Source organism: Mobula birostris, chromosome 15, assembly GCF_030028105.1.
Source record: "Mobula birostris isolate sMobBir1 chromosome 15, sMobBir1.hap1, whole genome shotgun sequence".
NCBI classification, from domain to species: Eukaryota; Metazoa; Chordata; class Chondrichthyes; order Myliobatiformes; family Myliobatidae; genus Mobula; species Mobula birostris.
The window spans coordinates 19,719,609-19,732,065 of NC_092384.1; the positions used below are offsets into that span (position 1 = coordinate 19,719,609).

A 12,457-nucleotide genomic window follows, 5' to 3' on the forward strand; every position below is an offset into this window, starting at 1 on the left:
AGCTATTTCAGCTGCTCTTTTAAATGTAAGTTGTGTTTCAGTTAGCAGCTACTTTTGAATGCTTTCTTGTAAGTTTCCACAAACTAAGTGATCTCTCATTGCACCATTAAACTCATTACCAACCTGACAATGTTCAGACAATCTCCTTAATTCAACCACGTACACTGTAATGGGCTCCCCTTCCTTTTGATCCCGTTATGAAACCTAATCCGTTCTGCAGTCAACAATGGCTTCATTTCTAAATGTTCTTGCATTACTTTCATGATATTACCAAAGCTCATCTTGGCTGGTTTGGTTGAAGCAATTAAACTTCAGAACAAACTACATGCCTTTAAATCCAGTGCACTCAGCAAAACTGACACTCACTTCTCATTGGCTATTTCTTTTGCTTCAAAATACTGCTCAATCTGCTCAATATACAATATCCAGTTATCTCTCGTGCAATCAAATGTGTCTATCATTCCAATGTAGCCAGCCATTTCTACTTTCCTTTGTTCACGAATTTATGATTATTATCACCAGGTACTCACTGTTTATGAACTTGTGAATTTGTCTTTTTTTCTACCTCTTTTTCAACTCTATCATGTCCTTTTCTGCAGAAAACCCATGCTGCACTTTTTGTTAATTTGATTGTCTCACTGTGCTTCAATGGGTAGGTAGTCGTCTCAGATTTGTTTAAAACTTGCCCATCACCGCTGTTACGTTCTGTAACTCATAAACATAAACAAATTGAAAGCAAAACCAAGGGAGTCCGGGATGCGAGTCATGTATTTTTATATATAAACCATAATTATTTAAACAAGTAAAGAATGCTTACTGAAACAATATATTTACAATGTTACTGAAATATTAAATACACAACTGCCTCCAAAACCATCTATGACAATGAATTCCACAGGTTCACCACCCTCTGGCTGAAAAAATTCCTCCTCGTCTGTCTTTTAAAAGGACGTCCTATTCTGAGGTGTGTTCTCTGGTCCAGGACTCCCTCGCTAGAGGAAACATCCTTTCCATGTCCACTCTATCTAAGCTTTTCAGTGTTTGTTAAGTTTTAGCGAGATCACTTCTCACTCTTCTAAACTCCAGTGAGTATAGACCCAAAGCTATAAAACACTTCTCATATGTTAACCCTTTCATTCCCAGGATCATTCTCGTGAACCTCCTCTGGACCATCTCCAATGCTAGCACATCCTTATCTGAAAACTCCCTCCCCCTCCTGTCTTCTCCTATCATTTCGGATCTCGCCCTCCCCTCCCACTTTCAAATCTCTTCTTTCAGTTAGTCCTGACAAAGGGTCTCGGCCCTAAACGTGACTGTGCTTCTTCCTATGGATGCTGTCTGGCCTGCTGCATTCACCAGCATTTTGTGTGTGTTGCTTATCTGAAAACTCTGGCTGCTTAAGCAACCCCTCGATGGGCTTTTTGTTGCTCATGAAAGAGGTGAGCAGCTTCTGCATGTTGACAAATGCAGTCTGACCAATGCCTTATAAACCGTCAGCATTACGTACAGTATGTACTTTCACATTCTTGAAATGAATGCATTTACCTTCCTTACTGCCAACCCAACCTGTTAAGAGTTAAAAAATACAGGTGGACTAAGATGTTAACTGTCCTGTGCTATCACCAGTGGGATCATCAGTTGATCTGCCACCTGTCTTCAGGAGTTTCGGCACGCTTATGATCAAGACTCCCTCGAGGTGGTGGGTCAGCAGTGCTAAAGCACCACCTCCCACCGGTGAGCTTAAAAACTCGGCATCTGCCTCTATCAGAGTTGTTGGTCACTTCCATCCAACAGATAGTCTACTCTTCAGGTGTCTATGCAACTACTGAAGGGTTTGCAAGATATATATACACTGTCTGACTATCTGCCCCTCTGGACATAATTGGTCCACACCCATGCCGATCCTTTCTCTGCTGCCTCAGCTACAGCTCTGCTGGTTGACTTGATCTCTCTTCTAGTGAAGCCAAGGTCACTCAGCCACTTCTGGAAAGTGAACGCAATAAACCCACGGCAGCCTACTTTGAATGGATAGCATGAGACCTTCCACCCTCTGTCTCTGCACTCTGATCTTAATTCTGCATACTTGGTTAACTTGCGCTCATGGGCTTCATCGATGTTGTCTTCCCAGGGGACTGTGAGTTCACCAATAACCACTTCTCTACTGGTGTCAGACCATACGATTATATCTGGATGCAATGTGGTGAAAGCTATTTGCTCTGGGAAACTGCCTTTCCCGTCCAGGTCGGCCTTGACACACCAATCATTGGCTGAAGAAAGTATGCTTGATTGTGAGCCTGTGCTGTACACCCTTGACTTGGAGCCTCCTTTCACAAATGATATGTGATGTTCTGTGCAGCATGGGGCATGAGATAAGTTGTGCTACAATACTCTCCGCTCAACCGCTTCTGTTACAACTTTGAGAACCTTGTTATGTCTCCAAGTGTACATGCCGCTGGAAAGATTGACTCTGTATGCACTCAAAATATGTTGAAGTGTTCCCTTCTCACCACAAACAGCACACCTGTCTGTCTTATCTTCATACCAGGTGCTGAGGTTGGCAGGTGTTGGGAGCAGGTCGTACGCTGCTCTGCATAGAAAAGAAATGCGGAGCGGTTCCATCTGCCACAGAACATTCCAAGATAGGTGTCATTGTTCAACACTTTCCCATCAGGTCCAAGCCCCCTGTCTGGCCAGGCCAGCTGTTTTAGTTAACTTCTTCTCCTCTTCTACCTCTTGTATTTCTTGTGTTACAAGCTCACGGCGCTCCTTACCTGTAGAAGATGACCACCACTTGTGGGTTGTCCATCCAAGTCCCTGGCAGTCCAGCTGGATAGCCCCAACCATCTCCTTGTGCTTCAATCTAGACTCTGCCTCATCAACTGCTACACGGGCTGACCACTTCCTGCCTGATCTCACATCCGGCTGGGTGTTCTTGATGACAGGGTCTTTTGAGTCTCGAAGCATCAAGGATGATCTTAACTTGGCTACCTTGACCTCTTCAACAGGGGATTGCACTGGGATGGTAAGCTTTGTCTGGCTAATGTGGATTGCAACATTGGTGAGGCTGCTCGGTACTCCAAGCCACTTCTTCACATACTTGCTGATCTTCCGTTCCATTGCCTCAACATGGGACATTGCCACTTCATAGACAGTTAGTGGCCACATTATCCGTGGCATCAGTCCGTACTGCAAGCACCACAACTTCAACTTGCCAGGCAAGCCACACTTGTCAACAGACATCAGACCTCTGCTGATCTGATCTCCTGTCTCTTGAACCCTCTGGGTGTCTCTCAGCTCCTCTATGTACCATCGCCCGAGGCTCTTAACTGGTTGGTCCTGAATGGATGGAATCTCCTCTCCACAAAGGGTGAAGTGAAAGTCAACCAGCCTTCCTCTCCTAAGAACAAGGCTCCTTGACTTCTTGGTCTTGAACTTCATTCTTCCCCAATCCATTAGCTCCTCGAGTCTAGATAGTACGGTTTCCACTGCCTCCGTGCTGGGACCCAAAAGGGTGAGATCATCCATGAACGCTCGTATTGGTGGTAACTCCCCTCCACCATCAAGTGCGACACCTGGTCCCACTGATTCTGCAGCCCTCACAATGACCTCCATGGCTAACACAAAAAGGATGGGTGAAATCACACATCCCATTGGGATTCCAGCATCCAAGCTCTGCCACCTAGTTGTAAACTGCAGAGTGGAAAACCTCATCTGAAAATCGTTGTAGTACTGCATAACAGAGTTCTTCACCTTAGCAGGAATCCATAGGAATTCCATCGCTAACTCAATCAGGACATGGGGAACAGAACCATACGCATTTGCCAGATCAAGCCAAACTACAGCCAGGTTTCTTCTCAACCTTTTTGACTCCTGGATGGTATGCCATATCATACTAGAATGTTCAAGGCATCCTGGGAAGCCTGGTATTCCTGCCTTCTGCACAGATGTATTTACTAATCCATTCTCTATCACAAATGAAGATATTCTTTCTGCCAGAATGCCAAACATAATCTTCCCCTCTACATTCAGGAGTGAAATTGGTCGGAACTGATTCAATGTAGAAGAATTCTCTTCCTTCAGGATGTATACTCCTTCAGCCTCACTCCATGACAAAGGAACAACACCTTGTCTCCACACCACCTTTAACAATCTCCACAAGTATTTCCTCAGCTGTTCACACTTCTTGAACACCTTATACGGCACTCCATTAGGTCCTGGCACTGAGCCTGACCTCGTCTTTCTGATGAACCGTTCGACTTCTGCCAGTTTGGGTTCTGACAAATCGAACTTCACTCCTGGCTTGGTAGGCTCCACAAGCCCTGAAGTGTCAAGCAAAGGAGCCTCCCGCTGTTCGTTAGAGTAAGTGCTTGCCAGGTGATCCTCAAGTTCTTGTTGAGAGATGTTAAGCTGCCCGCTCTTACTTTGTTCAAGCAGTTTCTTTGTGAACTCGTGAGGGTTCTCACAGAACGACTTTCTTGCCTTCTCTCTCTTCTTTCTCTTTTTACATTGTGACTCTGCATGATGGAGTGATGCTAACTTTATTCGAAAATGCTCTCGGAGATCAGCAAGCCCTGGCTTGTCACCCTCACTTGCTACCTTCCACCTCTGTCTCAACGGTCTAAGCTCTCTCCTCAACCTACTAATCTTCTTCTGGTGCCTGCTTGGTTGCTGTGTAGGCTTTGCTTTCTTCAACTCAAACAAGTCAAACCTGTACTTTCCAACATCGTAGATCGCCCATCACTTCCAATTTTCTCTTTGACGTTCCCCTGAGAGTGTTCTCCAACATCATACTGACATCCTCATCAAATACATGCCAAGCCTTCTCATCTGCCATTGCTGGCCACTTGACCTTCCTCTTCTTCTCTACCTCCTCACCATCACCATCATGCAAAGGATCTACCTGGGTACTGTGGTCTGAAACCTGACCTGGGTTATCTCTCGTCTGACCGGGAGTATGATGACTCTCTCCAGAGCGAATCGCTGTGGCTTGTGATTAAGTGGTTGAAAAAACCACATCATCTGTGCTTGGTGAAGTAATCTCATCTTCATCCACTGGGATGGAATAGCACCTGAACTTTGCTTGGTGGACTCGTAAACCTTTAATGCTGGAAAACGCTCTCCCGCACCAACACACTGGACACTCAGAGCCTCTTATCCTAGCTCTTGTTCGTAGTCGTTCCCTGTAATTAACTGTATCCATCCGATTGGGTCCATCATTCTTCTTCCCTCTTGGAGGACCCTGAGGGTAAGTTAACCTTAAGGGAATCCTGCACAAGGACTCACATGTCCCTTGGCACGTCTTATTTCTGAATTTTCTTCTGGTTAGAATATAATTTATGCCTTTATTCCTTCTGAGAAAGTGCATGACCATACACAGGCCGGCACAATAGCTTAGTTCTTAACGCAAAGCTTTTCACTACCAGTGACCCGGGTTCAATTCCCACTGCTGTCTGTGTACTCTCCCCATGACTGTGTGTTTCCTCCAGGTGCTCCGGTTTCCTCCCACAGTCCAAAGACACACCAGTTGCTGGGTTAATTGGTCATTGTAAACAGTCCTGTGATTAGGCTGCAGTTAAATCAGTCATTGTGAGGCAGTGCGGCCTGAAAGGCTAGAAGGGCCTATTCCACATGGTACCTCCAAATAAATAAACAAACAAATCAATACACTTCCCTCAACTATATTCAATCTGTTACTACTTTTGCCCATTTAGCAAATCTAAGTCTTTCTGCAGATTTCCTGCTTCTTCAATACCACCTACTCCTCCACTTATCTTCATATCATCCACAAACTTGGCCACGCAGCCATCAATTCTGTCATCCATATTACTGACATATAACGTGAAAGGAAGCGAGCGCTGCAGAACACCATTAGTCACTTGCAGCCAACCAGAAGAGGGTCCCCTATATTTTCCTCTCTTTGCCTCCTGCAGTCAGCCAACCTTCTATCCATGTTGTCTGAGTTCCTGCAGTGTTTTGTTTATGTTGCTCTAAAAAGCATTGCAAAATCTGAACTACGCACTCCAATGTCTATCACTTAAAGGACGGATATCAAAAGTACCAGCCTTATTCTTCCTTTGCTGATATAGGGATTATTTCCAAATCCTAACTGTTTGGTTTCCATACATGTGTGTATGCATACATGCACGCACGTACGCTCAGACAAGCCAACAAACTCAACATGAATCTTGTATCACAACTGAGATATCCAACTGCCCCTCACATACCCAGAATGTCTCCCCAGAGAAGATCTTGCTGAGTGAAATCTTGGATGCAGTCAGCAAACGTTTGGCGAAGCCATTGGCTCACCCACCACAATCAGGTCATGTGTGCGAGGCCGGAATGGGCCACTAAACTACTGAGAAAATCTTCAGCAGATGGCAAAGCCACACTGTTAGCTTTGCTGCCATCTGTCAGAGCCCTCAAGTCTTTTTTGGTGTTCCTGATGCTCAAAACATTCAAAAACCATTAAAAAATTGAATGAACGATTATATATGTTAAAAATTATTAGAAGTAGAAAATTAATTACGTGGAAATAGTTAGCAAATCATTGCAAGCATCACTGAAAATGAATGTAATTGAAATAAGATAAACGTAACTTACCAACTATATAACCTCCATTTCGTTGAGTGACCTTGCAGGTCCTGGATGGGTCTAACCTACGATGAGATCTACAAGAAGACTCCTCAGTTTAAGTCAGTTGCTCTGTTGCTGGACTTTATACATGGGATATAGCCGGGAGGTTTTCCAGATAGATGCCAATGCTGTCCCTTCCTAGAATAGTTTCAAGGATCAACTTCATCTGCCATATGCATTTATATGTATTAAGAATTTGCTATGGTGTTTTGCTGTGTGAGAAAATCAAGAATCCAGCTGCACAAGAAGGTATTGAGGCCTAGGTCTTGAGGCTTACATTAGTTTTGAGGGGATGATAGTAACGAATGCTGAGCTGTAGTCCACCCAGAGAATCCTGATATATATTTCTTCATTATCCTGATGTTCCAGGGTTGAGTGAAGAGCCAACGAAATAGCATCTGCTGTGTACCTGTTGCTCCGGTAGGCAAATTGGTGTGGATCCGAGTTGCTTCTCAGGCATGAGTTGATAAGTTTCATCACCAGCCTCTCAAAGCACTTCAGCACAGTGGATGTAAGTGCTACTAGACAATGGTCATTGAAAAAAGTTGCCACGTTCTTCTTGGGCATCGGTATAACTGAAGCCTGCTGGAAGCAGATGGGTACACCGGGCTGCCAAAATGAGCAGTTAAGAATATCAGTGAACACTCCAGGTCTTTAGTGCTTGGCCAGTTACCCCCTCTGGCCGGATGATTTCCCTGGTTTCACTCTCATGAAGGACGCTCCCAGGTCAGCTTTGGAGACTAAAATCACAGGGTCTTCGTGGGCTGTGGGAGTTCATGAAGCTGCCTCCATGTTTTGATGGTCAAAGGGGGCATAAAAGGCACTGAGCTCTTCTGGGAGCGAAGACTGGTGCCACAAAGCCATTTCTGGTGACTGACATTGAAGTACCCCACCCTAAGTGTATCCTCTGTCCTTGTCACTTTCAGTGTTTCTTCAGAATGGAGGAGTAATGATCTATCTGTACATGTTAATCATGTTTGATATAACGTCATGAGCCTTCATGCTGTCAAGAATTGAGGACTCCCATGGCCAGTTAATCCTTTCCATCTGCACAGGTCTGATCAGTGGATCAACCTTAGCTGTGGAACAGGGTGTATTGATGGAGCGGGCTGTAGGAGTGCAGAGCTTTGGGTGTAAGGTAAAATTCTAAGGATACAAGCTATTGCTTGACTAGTATCTGGAAGAACTCCCATGCTTGAGACCAGCAAACAAATACTCACTTGACTCCAAGGTTGACTGTCTCCAAGTCCACTGCCTTAGTCAGTCTGGTTTCATTCACTTTTGTGGGTTAGCATAATTTTCTTGATACAATTTAATTGCATTCTGTGTAATTTCAGAGTTGCTTATAAACCAGAACATTTCAAGGGAGAATGCTTTCCATGAGGGATTTTACTGAACCAACGTTCACAATCACTTGCAAGCACAGCCTTACATTCCTCTGGTACTATAAAATATAGTAATTTGAAGCTGTTATCCAATCTGCTTTGGGCATTTTTGGAGATGAAAATCCTGGATTCTACTCAACATCAGCTATGTTGTCTATTGTACATAACAAAACCTTACACATTTAAATTACAAGTTTAGGTCTGAGTACTAACACTGCAGCCAAAGCCTTGGCCAATAAAATCTACCAACAACCTTGACCCTGATTCTTATATCATCGGTAACCAGACATAAATCATAATTGAGTAAACATTTTGTGTAAAGCCAGTGCAGCCCCTGAAGTGACAACCCTCACGTAGACTGCATGCCCAATGTGATGTTCAGACAGATTTAATACTGTATAAGCTCAAAGCCTTGGGTTGGATCAATCTTGCTCTTCATCTTGCAGACCTCTGATGCTGGATGACAACAGTCCTATGCCTCCTGTCACCAAATATGGTCGACATCTGTCAATAGAACCTCATCAGGATCCCTATTTCATTCAGTTGGTATGTAGCAAGCTTCCTGGCATTCAAACAATTCTGTTATAATAAAGCAGTCTCAGTGTGATTGTCCTATTCAGTGCAGCTCAGGTTGGGTTATAAGTACAGATAATCAGTAACTTCCAATACTTCACTCCGCCCTCTTCCTGAAGTTTGGGGTAATGGGTATTCCTTTGTGGCATTTCGCTGACAGCCCAATTTTTTGCACAAGCCTCTGTGTTGCATGTAGGAGGACTATTTATCCTTGGGTTAACTTAATCTCACTGTTATGTTACTCAATATTCCTGTATATACTTACCAGCAGGTTTCAGTTTCTCTTCTTTAATGAACAGAAATACTTCCAGGTCTGGGCTAATTGCTAATAGTGGTTTTATAAATGTTACTTCTGTTCCATTGGTAATGTTGTTAACTTGGTCAATTTTCCAGCCGTCCACAGAAGCTGCCTTGTGCTCCACAGCCTATACCAACAGCCCAGTTTCTGAAGGGCCAATCATTTCTGACATCACAGATCTCCCCCAGCCCAGTGGTGCTACCAGTCAGCCTGCACGGAAGGAGCAGAGGTGGGTCATTGGTGTACAAGGACAATTAGACCACTTTGTATATTGGGATAAGGCAGGAAGTTGCTCTGCTATTAACCTTAAGGATTCAACAGCAAAGTGCAAAAAGTTGCATATGCACAAATGATTCCTAGCCTGCCTGTTTCATGCTGTATTGGTTTCATTCTAGTTCATCTTAATGCAACTTTTCACCTTTTATAGGCTCATTGTACTACAGGTTCAGAAACAGATATTAACCTTCAACATCAGGCTCCTGAATCAGAGTGGAAAACCTCAGTCACCCCAATACTGAACTGATTCCACAACCTATGGACTCACCTTCAACAACTCTACAACTCAGATTAATCGAGTAAGATGGCAAGGTTAAGTAGTAACTTTTTTCATGCAGCTCCGATGGGAATCATCAAATATTCCTGTTTAGGTCACTACAGATGAAATCCACGCTCACATCCATGGGTACCTCAGTAAGCAGCATTGTTTTAAGACGCTTAAAGAAACTATCAATACCCAAAATCACCGAAACGCAGACCGCAGACTCGGGTTGTGAGTGCGGTTCCCCTTTGAGAAAATGGAAGTGGGGACACCGCCCCCAGCTACAGGTGTGATTGAAACACAGAGACTCCCGACCATCCTGCTGGTGAACATACAGTCTCTGGAAAATAAAACTGAAGACCTCAGAGCATGATTGTTGTACCAGAGGGACACCAGGGACTCTCACCAGCAATTTTGAATGCAGCACTGCAGCCCGATGGCTTCACCATTCTCCACAAAGACAGGGAAGCTCAGTCTTTCAAAGGCAGAGAAGGTGGAGTATGTGTTACGATTAACTCATTGTGGTGCACAAACATGGTGGTTCTGTCTCCGTCCTGCTCACCCGATCTGGAACACCTAGGGTCAAGTGTCCATTTTATCTGCTGAGGGAATTTTCTGCTATCCACCTGGCAGTGGTGTACATTCCACCTCGGGCCGACACCAGGCAGGTACTGGAGTAGCTGAGCAACATCATCAGCAGGCACGATTGTGCACCTGATGCCTTCCCTGTCGTTGCAGGCCGGCTTGAAAAAAGGCTCTGAACAACTACCACCAACATACCACCTGTGGAACCAGAGGAGCCAACACACCTGGGCACTGTTACACCACCATCAAGAATGCTTACCATGTCATCCCATGCCAATACTTTAGAAAGTCCAATCACCTGACTGATATTCTACTTCCAGCACATAAGCAGAGAAAGAAGACCACAGCACTGGTGATGAGGTCCAAGAAGGTACGATCACTGGAGACAGAGGAGCACTTACAGGACTAATTTGAGTCAGTGGACTGGACAAGATGCAGGGATTAATCTTCGAGGCGGAATGAATACACCACAGTTGTCACCAACTCAATCAAGACCTGTGTGGATGACTGTGTGCCTTCAAAAGCATACCAGACATACCAAAACCAAAACCCATGGATGAACCTGGGGATTTGTATTCTTCTGAGGGCTAGGTATGTGGATTCAAGACCAGTGATACAGAACTTTACAAAAAGTCCATTTACGGCCTACTGAAAGCTAAAATGAGGGTGAGAAAACAATTCTGATTGAGATTAGAGATGGAATCAAAACACATCAGCTCTGAAAGGTTTTTCAGGCAAAATCTAACATCCTTCCCTCCCAGATGAGCTCAACCCCTTTTATGCTCGCTGTGAGAGGAAGAATAACACTACAACTGTGTGAATCCCTACAGCATCTGGTGACCTGTGATCACTGTCTCGGAGGCTGCCGTCAGAACATTTTCAAGAGAGTGAACCCTTGCAAGACATCAGGTCCTGATGGTGTACCTGATGGGGCACTGAAAACCTGTGCCAACCAAGTGGAAGGTGTTCAAGGAGGTTCTGGCTTCCTTCAAAAGGCAACAATCATGCCAGAGCCTTAAGAAGCGCAGGGGGAGCTGCTTCAACGACTATTGGCCAGCGGCACTCACATCTAATGAGATGAAGGACTTTGAGAGTTTGGTCATGGCTAGAATCAACTGCTTAAGCAAAGACCTTCACCTTCTGCAATTTGCCTATCGCCACAATAGCTCTACAACAATGCAATCTCACTGGCTCTCTATTTGGTCTTGGATCACTTGGACAATAGTTAAACCTATGTCAGGCTGCTGTTTATTGATTACAGTTCAGTGTCCAACACAATCATACCCTCAGTTTTAATCAAAAAGCTCCAAAACCTGGGCCTCTGTACCTCCTTCTACAACTGGCTCCTTGACTTCCTCACCGGGAGACCACAGTCAATGCAGGTCAGAAATAACATCTCCTCCTCGCTGACAGTCAACGCTGGCACACGTCAGAGTGAGCGCTGGCAACGACTGAACCCAGGTAGAGACGGAAACAGGAGGTTATCCATAGGAATACCAACCCAGCACCAGTGGCATGACCGAGTGACGCTGCGAAACAAATCATTCTCAACACAAGGACTCCGCCACAGAACTAACTGCGAGTCTGAATTAAATAATCATAGAAAGCAGTGCCAATGACAACTAACTTGGCAACATTAAACAGAAGGGACAAGGACTTAATGACTCTAGTTAAGTTAGTAAATTCAGGTGCTCGAGAAACCTAGAAGCCCAATGCACTTTGGAACGCCACAGAGTCCTGCAGGACTCATGATAAGTACATTTTAAGGATGCACACTTAGCTCATTGCTCTCCTCTCGAATGTGTGGCTAGGCAGAGCTCAAACTCCGTGTATAAATTTGCTGACAATGCAACTATTGGCAGAATTTCAGATGAGGAAGCATACAGGAGTGATATAGACCAGCTGGTTGAGAGGTGTCACAGCACCAACCTTGCACTCTGCGTCACTAAGGTGAAGGAATTGATTGTCGACTTCAGGAAGGGTAAATCGAGGGAACACACACTAGCAGCGTCAATGGATCAGAAGTGGAAAGGACAAGCAATTTCAAGTTCCTGGGCATCAACAGCTCTGAAGATCTGTCCTGTGCCCAAGATATTAATGCAAGTACAAAGAAGACATGATAGTGGCTATATTTCATTAAGAGTTTGAGGAGATTTGGTATGTCACCAAAGACACTCGCAAACGTTTACAAATGTACTGTGAAGAGCATTCTAATTGGTTGCATCACCGTCTGGTATGGAGGGGCCACTGCACAAGATTGGAATAAGGATGCAGAAAGTTGTAAACTCAGCCAACTACATCATGGGCACTGGCCTCCACAGCATCAAAGGAGATGCCTCAGAAAGGCAGTATCCCATCACCCAGAACATGCCCTCTTCTCTTTGCTACCATAAAGGAAGAGGAACAGGAGCCTGAAGACACATTCAATATTTCAGGATCAGCTTC

The 12,457-nt window shown here is 44.6% G+C and overlaps 1 protein-coding gene across 1 annotated transcript in view; it reads left to right on the forward strand.

Moving 5' to 3' along the window:
• hsf4 (heat shock transcription factor 4) overlaps positions 1-12,457 on the forward strand; it is a 79,151-nt gene that overhangs the window by 44,826 nt on the left and 21,868 nt on the right. Inside the window, exons 7-8 of the mRNA XM_072279363.1 lie at positions 8,465-8,564; positions 8,985-9,118. Of these exons, the coding sequence (XP_072135464.1) occupies positions 8,465-8,564; positions 8,985-9,118 (234 nt within the window). The remainder of the gene's footprint in view (positions 1-8,464; positions 8,565-8,984; positions 9,119-12,457) is intronic.